This window comes from Sturnira hondurensis, unplaced genomic scaffold (genome assembly GCF_014824575.4).
Source record: "Sturnira hondurensis isolate 20B ecotype Veracruz unplaced genomic scaffold, ASM1482457v3 Scaffold0008897, whole genome shotgun sequence".
In the NCBI taxonomy this organism is placed as follows: Eukaryota; Metazoa; Chordata; class Mammalia; order Chiroptera; family Phyllostomidae; genus Sturnira; species Sturnira hondurensis.
In genome coordinates, this window is record NW_028081528.1 from 5348021 (window position 1) to 5366382 (window position 18362).

The window sequence follows — 18362 nt, forward strand, 5'->3', positions numbered from 1 at the left end:
GAGTGGACCAGAGATAACAGAGCAGGGAAGAGATGATGGTGACTAAGTAAGGGACCTTATAGGCCTGACTAAAGCTGTCTAAGGAGAAATAGAGTATAGGTGGAGAAGTAAGTAGAATGAGATTGAGACCTAGAACACTGCAAAATTTAAATTCATATTGAATGGCAGTAGCCAGTAAAGGAGCTTAAAGAATGACTGGAGAATAAAAGAAAATCCAGGAGAAGGTGGTTTCATACAAGCCAGCTACGCAAAGTATTACCCAAAAAAGGAAGAGATCATTTGTGTCAATTGCTGTGAAAACCAGATGAAATTAGACATTTCTACGTCCAGCTAAGGTTTATTTATGGTTAACTGTGATTAGATTTACCTTCCTGCCTTAAACAACTAGGAAACTGGACAAAATACATGAAACAGTTCTCTAACAATGGACATCAGGCAGAAGACAGTGACGCCTAAGAAAGGGAAGAAAAATGAGACGAACCTATTATTGACCCAGGTTATTGCTTGGGTAGTTTCCAAGCTTCAGAGCTGGAAGGAGAAACCCACACACAGCCTAGGTAGTAGTCAAAAGTAGGTGAGTCTTCAGAGCAAAGAATGAGAGGGGAGAAAGCTTCTCAGAAACAGAGAGAGACGGGGAGAGGGAGGTGAAAAGTATTGCCTCAGAGAGAGAAAAAAATTAGCTCCAGGCTAACTCAAGCTCTAAGCCCATATAGAAAAGCCTAAAAGCAAAACTCAAAAGGATCAAACTGGTCCCAAATAATTTAAAGTGTCCCAGAACAAGGCTCAATGTGAATTTTAAAATAGCCAATGAGTAATATTTACAATGTCTGGCATTCAATCAAAAATCACCAGGGAAATTAAAATAAAGAAAAATGGTACTCCTAATGAAAAGAAAAATCAATTAATAAAAATAGGTCCAAGAATGGCACACTTGGTAAAATTAGTAGGAATATTAAACAGTTATTGCATCTATATTTCATATGTCCCCAAAGGAAAGGCTAGAGGGAACAAAAAAACATTTGAACAAATAGTGAAAAAATTTTTTCCAAATTTGGTGAAAACTAAAAACATACAGATCCAAGAAGCTCAATAAATTTCAAGTACAGTAAACATGAGTAACACTATCTCAAGGCACATCATAATCAAATTGCTTTAAAAAATGTAATGAGGAGAAAAATTTTAAAGCAGCCAGAGAAAATCAACACAATATGTATAAAGGTGAGAAAAAACACAGATTTCTCATTAGAAACAGTGCAAACCAGAAGACAATAAAGCAATATCTGTAAAGTATTAAAAAGAAAAAACTCAAATGCTACATGCAGAAAAATGCCTTTCAAGATGAAGGCAACATATAAAATTTTTCAGGACCAAAAAGGCTAAAGTAATTTACCACCAGCAGACCTCTTCTACAAGAAATGTTCAGGTAAATTCTCCAGGCAGAAGGAAAAGGATACCAGATGGAAATGGGCAACTATAATAAAGAAATTAGGAGTATCACAAATAGTATGTAAATGGGTAAATATAAAATAATTGTCTTTTAAATATGTTTTTAAAAATAATTTACATTTTAAAGGAAAAATAACATTACCGTGTGGGGTGCATAACACAAGTGAAAATGTATAAAAAATAGCCAAAAGACTAGGAGGGAGAAATGAAAGTATTCTATTTTAAAGTTCTAAAATGATATATATTATTATACTTGAAGGTAGACTGTGATGTTAATGGCAGTCAAAGTAGATTTCAGAGCAAAAAAAATATCAGATAAAGAGAATTATTTCATAATTATAAAAATATCAGTTTATCAAGAACTAAAAAGATAAATTGACAAATTCACAATATTATTCAGAGATTTAAACACCCCTCTCTTAAATATTGATGGAACAAATAGAAAAAAGTTCAGCTGAGATATAAATTACTTTAATGACACTATCAACCAACTTGACCTAATAGACATTTGAGAAGTCTAGACCTATCAACAGAAGAATACACATTCTTTTCAAGTACAACTGAAACATTTATCAAGATAGAAGATATTCTGGGCTATAATACAAGTCTTAATAATCTTTTTAAAATTCAGCACAAAATAGAATAAAATCAGAAACAAAAACAGAACGCATCCTGGGAAGTCTAGAGGTTTTTGGAAGCTAAATAACTCACTTTTAAATAATGCAGGAATCAAAGAAGGAATGAAAGGAGAAATTCAAAAGTATTTTGTACTGAACAAAAAATAAGAATTTCAAAATGTATGGGGTAAAGCACAAAGGGGTAATAAGAAATTTATACTACTAAATACCTATATTATTTAAAAAAGGAAGATTGCAAATTAATAAACTAATAAAGTTCCCCCTTAAGAAACTAGAAGAAAACAATAATTTTAAAGAAGAAAAATCAATGTAATTCAAAGCAGAACATCAGTAAACTGACTACTCTGGACAGACTGGGCAAGTAGGACTTACACAGAAGACAATATTGAGAATTAAAGTGCTGACATCACTACATTTCTGCAGCTGTCAATGCAATCACATGGAAACAAGTACTATGACTCCAATGGAATGGACAAATTCTTTGAAGGACATAAACTAGTAAGGCCTACTGAAAAATATATTAATCATTTGAATAATCTCACATCTATAAAAAAGAAGTTGAATTTGTAGTTAAAATCTTTTTTATAAGAAAACTCCAGGTCCAAGTGGCTTTACTGTGAATTCTACCAAACAGAAAATTGAAGAGGAAGGAGTTCCTATTCTATGGGACCAACATTACTCTGATATCAAAATTAGACAAAGAGCTCTGGCCAGTGTGGCTCAGTTGGTTGTAGTGCCATCCCATAAACCAGTTCGATTCCTGGGCAGGGCACATGCCTAGATTGTGGGTTTGATTCTGGGTCAGTGCACATATGGGAGGCAGCCAATTGATGTTACTCATATTGCTGTTTCTGTTTCTCTGTCCCTTCCCCTCTCTCTAAAAATGAATGAACATGTCCTGAAATGAAAATTTTATAAAATTACACAAAGATATTAGAAGAAAATCAAATTATAGACAAATATACCGTATGAACATAGATGAAAAAATTCTTAACAAAATTTTAGCACTACAATCAACAATATATGAAAAGAATAATGCATTACCACTAAGTAGGGTTTATCCCAGGAATGTGAGTTTGGTTTAACATTCAGAAACTAATGCAATTCCCCTTATTTAAAAATGTTAAAGAAAAAACTATCTAATCATCTCAATAAATGCAGAAAACTCATTTGATAAAATGTACCATCCATTCCCAATAACTCTCAACACACCAGAAACGGAAAAAAATTACCCCAACTGATCAAAGGGCATCAACAGAAAAATCTACAGCTGGCATCATTCTGAAGGGTGAAAGACTAATATCTTGAGCAAAACAAAGATGTAAATTCTCACTTCTATTCAAGATCATCCTAGAAATTCCAGACCGTACAACACGGTTAGAAAATAAAGGCATCCAAATAGGAAAGGAAGATGTAAAACTGTCCTATCCATGTGAACAATGCTATGGAATCCACACAAAAAAAGTACTAAAACTCATCTTTGAATTAGCAAGGTTGCAGCTTACATTATCAATATAAAAAATCAACTCTAGCCCTGGCTGGTGTAGCTCATTGGATTGAGCGTAGGCCTGCAAACCACACGATCGCGGTTCGATTCCCAGTCAGGGCACATGCCTGGGTTGCAGGCCACTTCCCAGAAGGGGACCCATAAGAGGCAACCATACATTGATATGGCTCTCCTTCTCTCTCTTTCTCTTTCCCTTTCCCTCTAAAGATAAATAAATAAAATCTTTTTAAAAATGTTTTTAAAAAATCAGCTCTAATTCTATGTACTAAATATTTGATACTAAATATTAAAATACATAGTAAAATCATGAAACACTCCATGTTACCTAAATATACTATAGGTTATAGCATGTTTTAAGATCTTCTGATATAAAAGTATATGAATTTATAGGCATGCTATAAAAATGTACAAAAGGGTTTTTAAAAAGTAAAAAACTTTCCTAAAGAATTTTAAATTTCATCTTTTTTTATTTTAGAGCTTTATTGGGTTATAATTCTCATACAACAATCTGTGCATATTTAAAATGTACAATTTGATAAGTTGAGACATAGCTACAAACCTCTGAAATCATCACCACAATCAAGATAATGAACATACCCATTACTTGCAGAAGTGTCCTCCTGCCCTTTGTAACCCCTTTCTCCCACACCTCTTCAGTGCCGATCTTCCTATCCTACAACCATAGATTTGCTTTTTGTCACTACAGATTATTTTGCATTTTCTTCAATTATGTTAATGGAATCAGACAATATATACACTTTTTTCTTCTGGCATCTTTTGCTTAACATAATTACTTTGAGATTTATTCATGTCACTGCATGAATTTACATTTCATTCATTTTTATGGCTGAGTATGGATATACCACAACTTATGTATCCATTCACTAGTTGACATAATTTGGGTAATTCACTCTTTTGGAGTATTACAAATAAAACTGCTATGAACATTCACATATAAGACTTTGTGTGAACATATGCCTTCATTTCTCTTGAGTAAATACCTAGAAATGGAGTGACTGGGTCACATGGTAGGTATATGATGGAGGGGCCCCCCAAAAAGGGGAGGGTGGGCCCTTCGTAGTACAGCTTCCCCTGCTAGGTGAGTGTTACAGGAACCCTTCTGTGTCAGTGTACCAGCGGGCATTGCTGGTACACTGCCATTTGGCTTCAGTGAATTTTTTTAAAGACTTTTTCAATGCCTTGCTTTGGTATATTTATTTTGTTTTTATCTTATTTCATTTTATTATTTTATATCTTGATAACATTATTTTAGTGATACTTACTTTTTAACCTGTTATGGTATATTTTCCCAGAGGCAAAATGATAGATTATTCCATAGGAGCAAGATAGCCCTCCTGCATATACTGGTTCTGTAATTCACTAGTGTTATGTCCTGGTACACACTAAGCCTTTATTTTACTACAAAATGAGGTAATTTTATTTAAAATTTTGATTTAAAACATTCATGCTCAGTGTTCAACAAAGAGTTGTTGGTATGCAACTTTTTAAATTTCTGCATTTTTTGAATAGTCAACCAACTAAAAAATGAGGCTGTCTGTGATGATGATCTTCAGAAAACTTCAAAAGGAAAGACTAAATAGTGAAATTAAGTCATGTAATTGTGGTTTAGCCATCCTGAAAGTACTTTCAAGGCTTTAGAATTTGAAAAGTTCTATTGTTCAAACAATAGAGTGTGCATTATGTTTCCAGACTAAAATTAAAGCAAGAATGATAAACTATTTATAGTCTTTCCTGAAAAATTTGCCAGTTATTAGGTTCATAAATGTCATTATTTCAAGAGTGAATACCATGAGGAAGTTTTAACATATGAAATGCTTAGTAGTTTGCTGTCTACTTTCCTATTCAAAATAGTTACTTAGCACAAAGCTGTTCACAAGATTTTGAAAATTTATCTCAACGTCCACACATTCCATTGAAAGGGCTGGCAGATACCAGAACAGTTAGTTAGTTGCATTGTGCTTTCTCTATATAAGACCGAGATTTTGCATAATATAATCCTTTCTCTGTAATAAAAACATCGACAACAGCTAACATTTATTGGGTACTTATTGTTTGCAGATACCGAGTTAAGCTTAATTCTAAAAACAGTCTTATAAAAACTGATATCATCCCCCTTAGAAAGATGAGTAAACTGAGGTTTGGCAAGTGTAAGTAATATGGTCAGATATTGAAGCAATTTTTTTGTAAACAGGAGCCACAAAGAAGCTTTTAACAAAGGTATTAGAAAGTGTTTCTGTAAATTCTCATGAAAATGGAAAATGTTCAAGCTTAAAATGCTAATAAAACTTTTACCTTTTGTCTCTGCTCAGTTCCTACCCAGATTTTTGCCCTATCCTACAGTATGATATTCTATCTAGTTTAACAAGAATAAAGAAAACATGCCTCCCATTTCTTCTGCGAGTCTTAGCTATCAGAACACGTGGGTTAATTTGTATTTCCAATGGTAGCGACTGAGTGAAAGGAGAAGTTGCACAAATAGTCACTTTGGGGCAAGATGTCTGTATGTTTGAGATTCCCATCAGTAATGTGAGCAGTGAAATCTCTCTAAGGATTCTTCCTACTCTGCCACCTATTATATCTGCTTCTTTACATTATAATTGGTCTATAATTTAAAAGATGACTTTTACATTACAGGAAGGCGACTAATGCCGATTTCTATCACGCTTTCAAACTGGGTTTTAACCAAGATATTTTATTTTATAGGCAAGTCTTCCTGAAGTTTCACTATTAAAAATTTTTAAATTAAACAAGTCTGAATGGCCTTCTGTGGTTCTGGGGACATTGGCTTCTGTCCTAAATGGAGCTGTTCATCCCATATTTTCTGTTATCTTTGCAAAAATCATAACTGTAAGTAAAACTAATTTGCTAATATTTTTAACAATTTTAAACAAAGTGTTGCCTGAGAGAACAGACCTGTTATACTCTGATCTGGCAAGGGGAAAACTGGGACTTGTAGGGTCACCTCCACAGTGGGATCCATGGTAGAAAGGTTAACTAAATGTTCTCAGGAAATAAGCCTACCTCTATTGTGAAGTGTTTAGCTGGGCCTTGTTGACTGGGCAATCAGTAAAGAAACTGCATTGTTTTCTAATTTTGACTCCAGTTCTGTGTCAGCATTCTAAAGCACTGAAGCAATAAAATGGACAGATACAACTGCTCTTTTTTCAACTGGTTGAGACAGTGGCCATTTTTTATTACCAGCCAGATCAGGGAGAGGAAGTAGAGTTTTGTATTATGCTGACAGACCCAGGAAAGTTGATGAATTCAAGGATTTTACTACAGCTATGTTAAATTTTCAGTCTTCCAGATTTGCACAGCTATGCTTTGTCAACACAGATTCCAATATATGTATAATTACTAATTTTAGGAACAAGTTCTAGGGACACGTACAAAGTTCTCATATTATAGGTAGTGCTCTAAATAGAATAATACTAAGAAATCTGAGTTATTAAAAGTTATTGGAAATAATTCAAACAGGTGGTTACTATGAAATAATAACAGATGGAGGACTCATTTGTCTGATTTAATATTTACATAGCTGAAGTGAGAGAATTAAGAGCAAATTATGTTTTTACCATATTTAATAAACATAGAGGATAGAACAGTGGTGTTCTTTCCCTCCTGGAATATGTCTATAATTTCATTATGTTGAAATTTATTTTAAATCCTAGTGAATGGACATTTTTGTTTTTTTCTCTTTCTTTCATATGTCCCTCCAGTCACCTGATTAAAAAAATGTATTCCTTTTCAGATGTTTGAAAATGATGATAAAACCACATTAAAGCATGATGCAGAAATGTATTCCATGGTATTTGTCATTTTGGGTGTTACTTGCTTTATCAGTTATTTTATTCAAGTAAGTGTTCAATGAATTAAACAAATTTGAACATGATTACTTTTTATGTTGTCTTCTCTATTTGAGTTAAAAATAATAACTAAAAATATAAATAAGTAAATATAGTGACTACTACAAAGAAATAGAAAAGAGCTAAAAATAAATATAGATCTTCTTTTTGTTTTCCAGGGATTATTTTATGGCAGAGCCGGGGAAATTTTAACCATGAGATTAAGACACTTGGCATTTAAAGCCATGTTGTATCAGGTCAGTGTTTAGTTGACTTTCTTTCTTATTTTACTTACAATGTTCTTTTAAATATTCTAGCTTTGAGTTTTTCTTCAAGTCGATTTCTTTTTTATTTTATTTTATTTTATTTTATTTTATTTTATTTTATTTATTGTTTTTCAAGTACAGTTGTTTCCATTTTCACCCCACCACTCCCCACCAAGCCATCCCTACCTCCCACCCCTGATCCCAACCCCCACTGGTTTTGTCCATGTGTTCTTTATAGATGTTCCTGACAACCCTTACCCTTTTCCCCCAATTATCCCCTCCCACCTCCCCTCTGGTTACCGTCCGTTTGCTCTTAATTTCAGTGTTTCTGGTTGAATTTTGCTTGCTTGATATAATCCCTTTTTTCTCATTTAAAAGCTTGTTTTTTGTGTTCCAACCAGCATCTGATGTCAGAATTCTCATAGTATATTTCCTTAAGAGAAGCAAATCCAAAATTATATTCTAAATTACAACTTATAGAAAACAGGGTTTGGAGTCTACTTCTTGTTCCTTGCACTTTTCTTGACAAATCTATCTTTAATGCATAATGTAAGATCAAATGTTGATATGAATGTAAGATCAAATTAAAACTGAAAAGGAGCGTTAAGAGCTGCAATATCTGGAGAACATTTTAAAAGGAGGAGTTAATGAGTTAATCTCCCTTGTTCTCATCCATGGGCACAGCTTAAGGTTTTTTAGTTTTGCTTTGTTTAGATTTTTGCATTTTTCACATTACCATACCCCCCTTAAATTCTTTTCACTTCAAACTTTTAAAGCATCCAATCTCTCTCCCCCAATGGGAAGAGACCTGAATTCAGGTAACTCAGTCTAGCTGGCAGGTCAGCCTGCTGCACGCAGATGATCAATCACACTTGTGAAATAACTAAAACTAGGTGGATTGAGTAATAATCTTGAGAAGTGAGTCTCGGGGGCAAATGGCAGGAATGTCGCAGTTCAGCACCTCAAAAATTCTTTCAGGAGGCTGAAGTGTATTGGGTTACCCTGAAAGCCAGTAATTTGGAGCCCTTCACCACACTTTCTGTCACCAGAGCTCACTGTGCAGGAACAAATAGCTTCCTGCCAGAGTCATTTCTTTTCAGAAATAGAGTTTCTGTCACTCCAACCAAATCATCAAAACCAGTTTTTAAATCTTGTGACTTTTAGCAGTAGCGTTTGGAGGACTGCCGTGTAACAAAACTCCTCCACCTTTGTGTGCTTAGGGAACTCTGCTGTCCAAAGTGCTGTGGAACAAACAGGAGGTTTCCCATAGCAACCTGATGCTCAGAAGCAGTTGGTGCCTGACACCCTGTGCTCAAAAAGATCAAGTCAGAGACAACTGGAGACACTCCTTAATCCAGAAAAAAGAAAAACTACCTAAGAGATCACAAAACGTTTTAATTCCTGCACATCTTGCTCATGTTAAGCTTGATACTTTAGGGGCTTTTTTTTAATGAACACTTTATGTTATGTCTGCAGCACATCTCTGATGAAATAAAGTGGAATTATAACTAACTAATGCTAGATTTCACATTTGTTGACAATTCCTGCTCATTTTTTGGTGTGATTTATGTCTTTTCATGTTTGAGGATTTTCAATTCCTGGGAATTTTTGAAAATGTTCCCTGAGTGTCTGAATGTTTTATGCTGAAGAAAGTACATTTTGCCCCAGCTCGTGTGGCTCACTTGGTTGGAGCATCGTCCCATAGACCAAAGGATCGAAGTTGGATTCCTGGTCAGGGTTCATACCCATGTTGTGGTTCAATCTCCACACCAAAGGCAACTGATCCAAGTTTCTCTCTCACATTCTCTCTCCGTCCCTCCTCCCCATACCCCCAAAATGTGTCCTTGGGTAAGGATTTGAAAAAAAGAGCATACATTTCAATTTTTTCAAACTTTACTTTGAAATTCCTCTTTAGAGGTTCACAGCATGCTTTTAGTGAAAGAGTCTCAAGGCCATGAGCAGTTTAGCCAGCAAATATTATTAATCCAATATCCTGATTGTTAGTGATGGGCACTAATGCCCTGCTAGCATTAGCCATGTGAACATCAGGACAGTAACATTCTTGAATAAAGTCGTTTCTGCCCATAAGAATGTACTCATCTACACCCATAAACTCTGGTCCTTCAAAAAACATGCACATGCAAAGACACACACAGAACCTCTCTTGCTCTCTGCCTTTTTAAATGTCCTCATAAATTTAACTCAGCCCTTCCAGCTTATTGTTTGTTTTCCCTTTTCATCTTTCAGTATTCTTTTTCTTCTAATCTTTGTTTTCTTTTAATTGGAGAAAAAGAAAGTAATAATATATTTGGCCTCTTCTTTGTAAATATCTTACCAGTTTTACTTTTGTCTATAGCAAGGGAAGCTCCTAATGTTCAGTTTTGCCTAACTCTTATTATCTCATTTTTGTCCTGAGACTTTAAGTCTTACACAGCATGCTAAGACTTGCAGCATTTTTTATAACCATTCTGAAACTTCATTTGAGGTAGAGGTATTTATGGAAACAGGTGTGGTCCTTTTGTAGGTATAAAATTTATATTTTATTTGATTACTTGAGCTCCTTTTAGTTGAAAGAGTGTTCTAATTGTTGCTGACTTCAGTTGTTGTGGATAATTCATTGTTCATTTTGTTTCAAAGCTAAACATATTTCTTAATTATAAATGTTGACCTATAGATCCATTGAGTTTTTCAACAGATTTGAAATTTATTTTTTTCCCATTACTCTCTAAAATAGAGTGGCTAAGGCCTCAGAGGGAGGGTCTTTAATTGATACAATGATGGTATTAAATGGTGATCACTAAGGGATCTCCAAAAACTACTTCCAAAAGGATTTCAGGTAACAAGTACTGAAACAGAAGAAACAGGTAATGAAATTCAACTACAGTGCTTCAGTTAGATGGGAGGCATAGTTGATTAAAAACTCTGGCATCTGGCTGCCTAAGTTCAAATCCTGGCCTCAGTATTTGCCAACTGTATGCCCTTAGACAAGTTATTTAATTTCTTAGTTCCTCAGTTTCCTCATTTATAAAATACAGACAATTATAGTATCTATCTCATAGAATTGTGATGGTTAAATGGAAAAGTACATACCAACTACTTATCATAGTCTACTCATTTCTAGTAAAATTATTGATAGGAAAAAGAATATATTAACTAGTATAAAAAAACATGATAGCCTTACTTGTAATTGTTTTACCATCAGGAATAGAAGAAGCAAGAATTTTTACTCAACCCCAACTATGCAGAGTTCTAGAAATTCTGCTAAGTGTTTGAGCATGTATTCCCTATGCTGGAAAACAATCCCTAGAGTGTACAGCCGCTAACATGAAAAGCAATGTTGGACATGTTGCTGATTGAACGTCAAATAATGACTAAGACTAGTCACAGATGTATCCTATGCCTTATGTGTTGCTATAGAATTAAGAATGTAATATTCATTAATAAATTCTCTTTCTACATTGTAACATTCTATTGTATCTAAATATTATTTATGCAATTCATGTCATGTTACAATATAGACATAATTGGAAAATGTATTATATACTTAAATTTTTAAGTATATAATAAAAAACAGACAGTGTCTTCCAGTTCAAGACTGCTATAGCATCATTGCTTCTGATGTAAGTGCACAACTAGGGTTGGGTTACTGTGCTGTGCAGATCAAGATCTCTACAGGATGCCGTTTGGATATCAAAGACCCTGAAGTCTTTGGGACACTATTGCAATGCAGGGATTTAGAGATCAGTGCTGTCGTGCCAGGGCTGTACACACTCTGGCTCCTGCCATGTTCTTCCATGGGAGCTTTCTTCCCACGTGACTTCATGATTAATGCACAGCCCTCCATGTGTTATGTTTTTGTTTCTCTAGCTGGCAGAAATCTCTAACCTGAGCACCAGGTTCCTGGCTGGCTTGTGACAAGACCACAGTTTTTTTCACTTGCTAAAAATAAGTCATTTTTCAGAGACAGCTTCCATGAAGTTTTAATCCACAAGAGATATAACTGGTTTGAGTGAGTAGGAGGAAACATTCAATAGCTAATAAAAGGAAATCAGAATTCCTTACTTTGAGAAGTGCTAAGTGCTGTCTCTATTTGCTGTTAAAAATGAAATTGGTTATAACATGATGCTTTTATCGCCTGTATTTTTGACCTGTCTCCTTCAGACTGCACGCTTCTTGGCTGCACACATTTCATAGCAGCCTTTAGCCTCCTCAGCTTTTCACAATGGCCCATGCCTGTAAAATCTAGGGGGTATTATGAAGTATCAGGGTAAATCTTCCCTATGGGGTCTGAAAGGGAAGGAAGCTGTTTATTATCAATCAGTTTAGGTAGGAAGGTTTGGAAATATTTCTAAGTTCTGTTGTATATCCCCTTAGCTTTTAAAAGATTTTACTTATTTATTTTAAGAGAAAGGGGAAGGAAGGGGAAAGAGAAGAAAAGAAACATCAAATAGCTTCCTCTTGCATGTCTCCAACCAGGGACCTGGCCCTCAACCCAGGCATGTACCACTGGGAATCAAATTAGCGACCTTTCACTTTGCAGAACGCCCAAACCACTGACCAAGCCAGTGAGGGCTCACCTCACTACTCTCCACAAATTACTTGCAAAATAAAACTACAAATTACTTGGTGGTTCAAACTGACCATTATAACATTAATTATTATAACAATATTATATGATGGCAATGAGTCCATGCTGTTGGACTTAAGTTTTCAGTTTATATCTAAGTACAGATCTTTCTGAAATAAGAAACAAAAGTCATTTGATCCATGATATTTATAAAATTTAAGTAACTGTGAATGAGGAGACAGGTAAATGCCTTCTGACATACTATAGCAAAACAAAAACTCAGAGAATCTTTTTATTAATCATATGTTAATTCCCTTTTTTCTCTAGGATATTTCCTGGTTTGATGATAAGGAAAACAACACAGGAGCCTTGACAACAATATTAGCCATAGATATAGCACAAATTCAAGGAGTATGTATATTGCTTTTATTTTTAAATGGTATATGTATGTGGTACACATGTGTGCATATACACACAGGTGACTGCCCATGTGTCGGCTACACTGACATGACTCACATACAGAGACCAGGTAAGTCCCAGGACTAACAAAGAGTTCTCAATAAAAGATGTAAGGAAGCCTTGCCGTTCTGGATATTTTTAACCAAAAATACAGAAGATTTAGCAGATGTAATAGAACGAGTACACTGAAGAAGATGCAAGAATGACTTAGTGAAAGAGCTTAGAATTAAGTAGACAAGAAAAAGTAACAAAATAAAAACACAAAATTTAGAAGTTTTAATAAGAGCTTAGTATTCTTTCTTCCCACAGCAAATAAGATCTTATCTACCATAATGTCTGACAAGTTGGATTCATGTGTACATCTGGAAATGATTATGTGCTAAGTTTTATTCAGATCACTTGAAACTTTCTTGTTGCAATTAGTGAATGTTGGTCTCATAATAACTTCTGAACAGGTGAAATCATTTTCATTGAATGAGAAGTAGTAGCTAAAGAAAAATGGTTTGAATACTGATGGCAGATGTTAAAGTTGTTAAATCTAAAAAGCAGAGGAATTCCGCCAAGGTGGAGGCATAGGTGGAAACACTGTGCCTTCTCCCACAACCAAGTTTGAATACAACAAAGGTTTAGTAAACAAAGACACAGCCAAAGAACAGAAAATTGAACTATATGGAAGTCTAACAACAACGAACCATTCAACTGGGACAGGTAAGAGGGGTGGAGCCAGCGAGGGGAGCAGGGTCGGGCAAGAAAGATCCCCCAACACAGGCACACAGGCAGCGCGGACCCAGTCAGGGTGCGGGGCAGACTGACCGAGGTCGCATATTCACACACAGTGAGACGGACCTCACAGGCCCCAGGGGGCGAACCCAGTGGCTGACCACAGTCACACATTCACGCACAGTGGGACAGAACACGCGGGTCCCAGTGACGGTGGCAGCTGCGGCGGCAGCGGTAGGAGGCAGCAGACGAGACCGCCGTTGCTCCTCTTTGACCCCGCCCCCACATATAGTGTCACAACCCAGCCACTGAGTTGTCCTGCTCTGGTGAACACCTAGGGCTCCACTCCTCATACCTAACAGGCACGAACAATCCAAAATATGGCTCAAGAAGAACTCAAAGCCCCAGAGCCAATAACTCTAAGTGACCAAGAAATAGCCAGCCTCTCAGATGCACAGTTTAAAACACTGGTGATCAGGATGCTCACAGAACTGGTTGATTTTAGCCACAAATTAGAGGAACATATGAAGGCTAAACTAATTGAAATGAAGGAAAATGCACAGGAAACGAAGAGTGATGGAAAGGAAACTGGGACTCAAATCAATGGAATGGACCAGAAGGAAGAACGAAACATCCAACCAGAAAAGAATGAAGAAATGAGAATTCAAAAAAATGAGGAGAGGCTTAGGAACCTCCAGGACATCTTTAAATGTTCCAACATCCGAATTATAGGGGTACCAGAAGGGGAAGAGGAACAGCCACGAGTAGAAAACGTATTTGAACAAATAATAAAGGAGAACTTCCCCAGTCTGGCAAAGGAAATAGACTTCCAGGAAATCCAGGAAGCTCAGAGAGTGCCAAAGAAGTTGGACCCAAGAAGGAACACACCAAGGCACATCATAATTACATTAGCCAAGATTAAAATGAAGGAGAGAATCCTAGAAGCAGCAAGAGATAAGGGGACAGTCACCTACAAAGGAGTACCCATCAGACTGTCAGCGGATTTCTCAAAAGAGACCTTACAGGCAAGAAGGGGCTGGAAAGAAGTATTCCAAGTCATGAAATCCAAAGACCTACAGCCAAGATTGCTTTATCCAGCAAAACTTTCATTTAGAATGGAAGGACAGATAAAGTGCTTCTCAGATAAGGTCAAGTTCAAGGAGTTCATCATCACCAAGCCCTTATTATATGAAATGCTAAAGGGACTTATATAAGAAAAAGAAGATGAAAAATATGAACAGTGAAAGGACAGCAAACTCACAGTTATTAACAACCACACCTAAAACAAAAGCAAACCAAGAGGACAGCTAGATCAGGAGTGGAACCATAGAAATGAAGAACACATGGAGGGTTAGCAACAGGGGAGTGGGAGGAGGAGAAGGGGGGAGAAGGTATAGAAAATAGCATAGACAGTAGGTAGAAAATAGGGGGGAGGGCAAGAATAGTAGGGGAAATATAGAATCTAAAGAACTTGAGACATGTGGTCATAAACTAAAGGGGGGGTGGTGGGGGAGGGGTGTGCAGGGTGGAGGGGAATGAAGGAGGGGAATAGAACAACTGTAATGGTATAATCAATAAAATATATATTAAAAAAATAAAAATAAAAAAGGAAAAAGGAAAAAAACAACAAAAAAAAGCAAAATAACTGAAGAAAGATTTCAAGACTGAGACTGTGTCTATTAACCTGTTATTCACATAAACCCTTGCTTGAATGGATACTCTTTTTATCAAAGGAAGAATTATTTACCATCTTATTTGTCCGCTATTTCTTTTCCCACAAAGTCACACTACACTAGAGAAGAATTATGAAAAAAATAATTCAGGGCCGTATTTCCTATCGTAGCAACTTACATTTCATCTCAGTTTATTCATCATGCAATTTCAGTGACACTTTATTTTATCAAATTTATTAAGGTGAATGTTAATTAAAAACACTCCTTAATAAAGATAAACATTATTTTGAAATCTTTCCTAATGAGCACAAATATATTCTCCTGGCAATTTTTAGAGGTCTGATATTTTGAGTGTCATGAGAAGAACATGCTAGTGAAATAAAGTCATAGGACAACATGATTCCTGAAATAGTTGATTAAATACAACTAACTCAGCTGGTATTATTTCAGCCTGAGGTAATCATGTACTGCCAGTATGTCTATCAACAGGCTATTTTCCGGGTAATATATCATTTTACTAAAGGTATGAGGCCATTTTAGATTCCTTGGAAGACTAGGTTGCATGAAATTATAAGGACATAATTGCCGTCTCTTTCTGCACCCCCTTTTCAGCACCCAAAAGCCATACTGTCCCAATAGTCTTTATGAAATGCAATTATTTTCCACAAACTACTTGCTGATGAATAATGCAATGAATAAAATATTAAACACTTTATATTACATTTCTACAAACTTTGTATATTTGTCCAATGAAGCTTTTTTTCTGCGCTACAAATAATTTCACCATCATCAGTTATAATACATCTGGGTAGATTCCACTTCAGGTTGTACTGACTTAGTTTTTTCAACTTCTTTGAAAATATTTTCACCTGTAGCTGTTCCACACAGACTATTCATAGCAGCTAATTTTTCAGTTACTTCAAACTCATCATTGGCTCCTCAAAACACCTACATACAGTTGAGCAGTATCAGTAACATATGCCAGCCTATCAAGAACCAGGTAGAGCTAGCAAAATAATCTACCTTGGTTTTTAATTGACTATTGTTATTGTTGTCAAGGTTCTCAACTTTTTGAGCCATTGTTCTCACCAAAAGGCTAATCATCCAGTGTAAGTTTATGCTCTCTAAACACATTTCTTCACTGCTGCAAACATGATTTAATTAACTTGCTACCTATAAATGGCTTTCTCTGCTTAGCGAATAAATGAACCACTCAGAGGCTTGATTCTACCCTCATTTTTACTTTTTAGTTTTACAAAAAAGTTATGCTAAGATAAGATACATCATTTTAAATTTTTGAATTTTTCTGAATGTTAATTTCCTGTGAATTAGGAATATTGCAATGAGTGCTTAATCTGTTAATGTTGATATGTTTTATGTATTTTTAGTAACCGAAAGTGTCATGGCATAATAAACACAACACTGCGGTATCTAGTCAGAACACACAATAATGAACAGTTCACTGTCCCTTAAAAGCAGGACATTCAGAGTCTTTTCCTTTCTTGTTTTTAGATGTTGAATATGCACTCATAGTTTTTAAAATTAGGATAAAGTGTCAGTTCAACAATACACGTGGCACTTAACATGCAGTCAAATTATAATCACATCCCGGATTTGCAGCACACTGAGCAGCAGCGCAAGGCGAGAACTACGGTTTCTCTAGCAACCACTCAGCTCTGTCATTGTGGCGTTAAAACAGACTATAGATAAACAAAAGGGCATAACTTGTTCCAATGAAAGTTTATTTATGAGCACTGAAATTTTCATTTGTAGAGTTTGATGTGGGTCTTTTTGATATCTTGATTATCTAACTTTTTCGATATGTTATACAATAATAACTTCATTTCATTGTATTCTAACTCTTGTGGCTGCTCTTGCTCAGTTTCAATTGATTGATTTTTCTGCTCATTATGGGCCCTATTTTACTGCTTTTTTGCATACCTGGTAGTGTTTGAGCAAATGCCACATATTGCAAATTTAATATTTTTGAGTGCTGAATAATTTTGTATTTCTGTAAGTCTGTTTTTTTTTCTGGGATGTGGTTAAATTACCTGAAAACATTTTGGTCCTTTTGGATCTTGATTTTAAGGTTTATTAGGCAGGACTAGAGCCTACTACTGAGGCAAGACCCTCCTACATACTCTACCCAACAATGTGAATCATGAGGTTTCCCGTCTAACTGGTGTGACCAGGTACTATTCCCAGCCCTCACACAGGCATTGCTGAGCTGAATAATGGAGGACCTTCTGCAGATATCTGCATTTCTCTTTCCATACACCTCTCTCTGGTATTCTGTGCAGCAAATTCTTGCTTCCTTCAACTCTCCCAGTCTCAGCTTCATTCACTCAAATTAGGTCATCTCTTGGGCTCTGTCAGCTCACCCTTCCTACTCCACCGCCTGGATGCTCTTTCGAGGGGGGTACACTGGGGCAGTGATAGGACTTACCTTGTTTGTTTCCCATCTCTGCCCTTAGGTTCAGTACCTTGAATACCATTGGTTCATGTTTTTGCCTGTTTTTTTTGTTTGTTTTAGATGGGAGTATAAAGCCATTCCATTACTCCATGTTGGCCAGAAGCTGAAATCGTACCATATGGAATTTTACTTCTACAATTGTGTACTGTTTCCTTTCCTCTATTTTCTTTTGCTAGCCATTTCTCTTTATATGCTATAATTTTCTTACAAAAATTGTATTCCCCACATTTACCATGCTACCTTAGACTTGGTAGATACTCCAAAAATAATTGTTATCTAAAGAATTATTTAAGCATAATTTTCTGCACTTACTTTCCAAGAAAATAACTATATTTTTGTTATCTAAGGAAGTTTTATTAAATTTACTCTGATTCCAGTTATAAATTTATTCCATAGATACCCATAATGCCTCAGGTTCTTTGAGACCATTTTCTATTGGGTCTTACCGTATTATTCTTTTTAACATTTTTTAATTTAATTTTTATCTTTTATTATATTTTTCATTGCCATTTATCTATCTATCCTGTTTCACCCCCACCTCTTTCACCCACCCACCTCCCACCCACAAAACCACACTGTTGTCTGTGTACATAAGTTCCTTCTCTTTATTTTCTTTTTTGCTCAATTGCTTATAGTATTTTTCAAGGCCAAATATTTGTTATTTTCTGTTAATTCTTCATGGAAAGGGAAAAATACATTCATACTTTTCTTATTCTACCACCATCACCAAAAGCCAAGGTTTGTGCC

At 35.6% G+C, this 18362-nt stretch overlaps 1 protein-coding gene across 1 annotated transcript in view; it reads left to right on the top strand.

Moving 5' to 3' along the window:
- Positions 1-18362, top strand: part of ABCB5 (ATP binding cassette subfamily B member 5) — a 95359-nt gene that overhangs the window by 55263 nt on the left and 21734 nt on the right. The window contains exons 16-19 of the mRNA XM_037056246.1: positions 6316-6459; positions 7364-7468; positions 7637-7714; positions 12618-12701. Coding sequence (XP_036912141.1) covers positions 6316-6459; positions 7364-7468; positions 7637-7714; positions 12618-12701 — 411 coding nt within the window. The remainder of the gene's footprint in view (positions 1-6315; positions 6460-7363; positions 7469-7636; positions 7715-12617; positions 12702-18362) is intronic.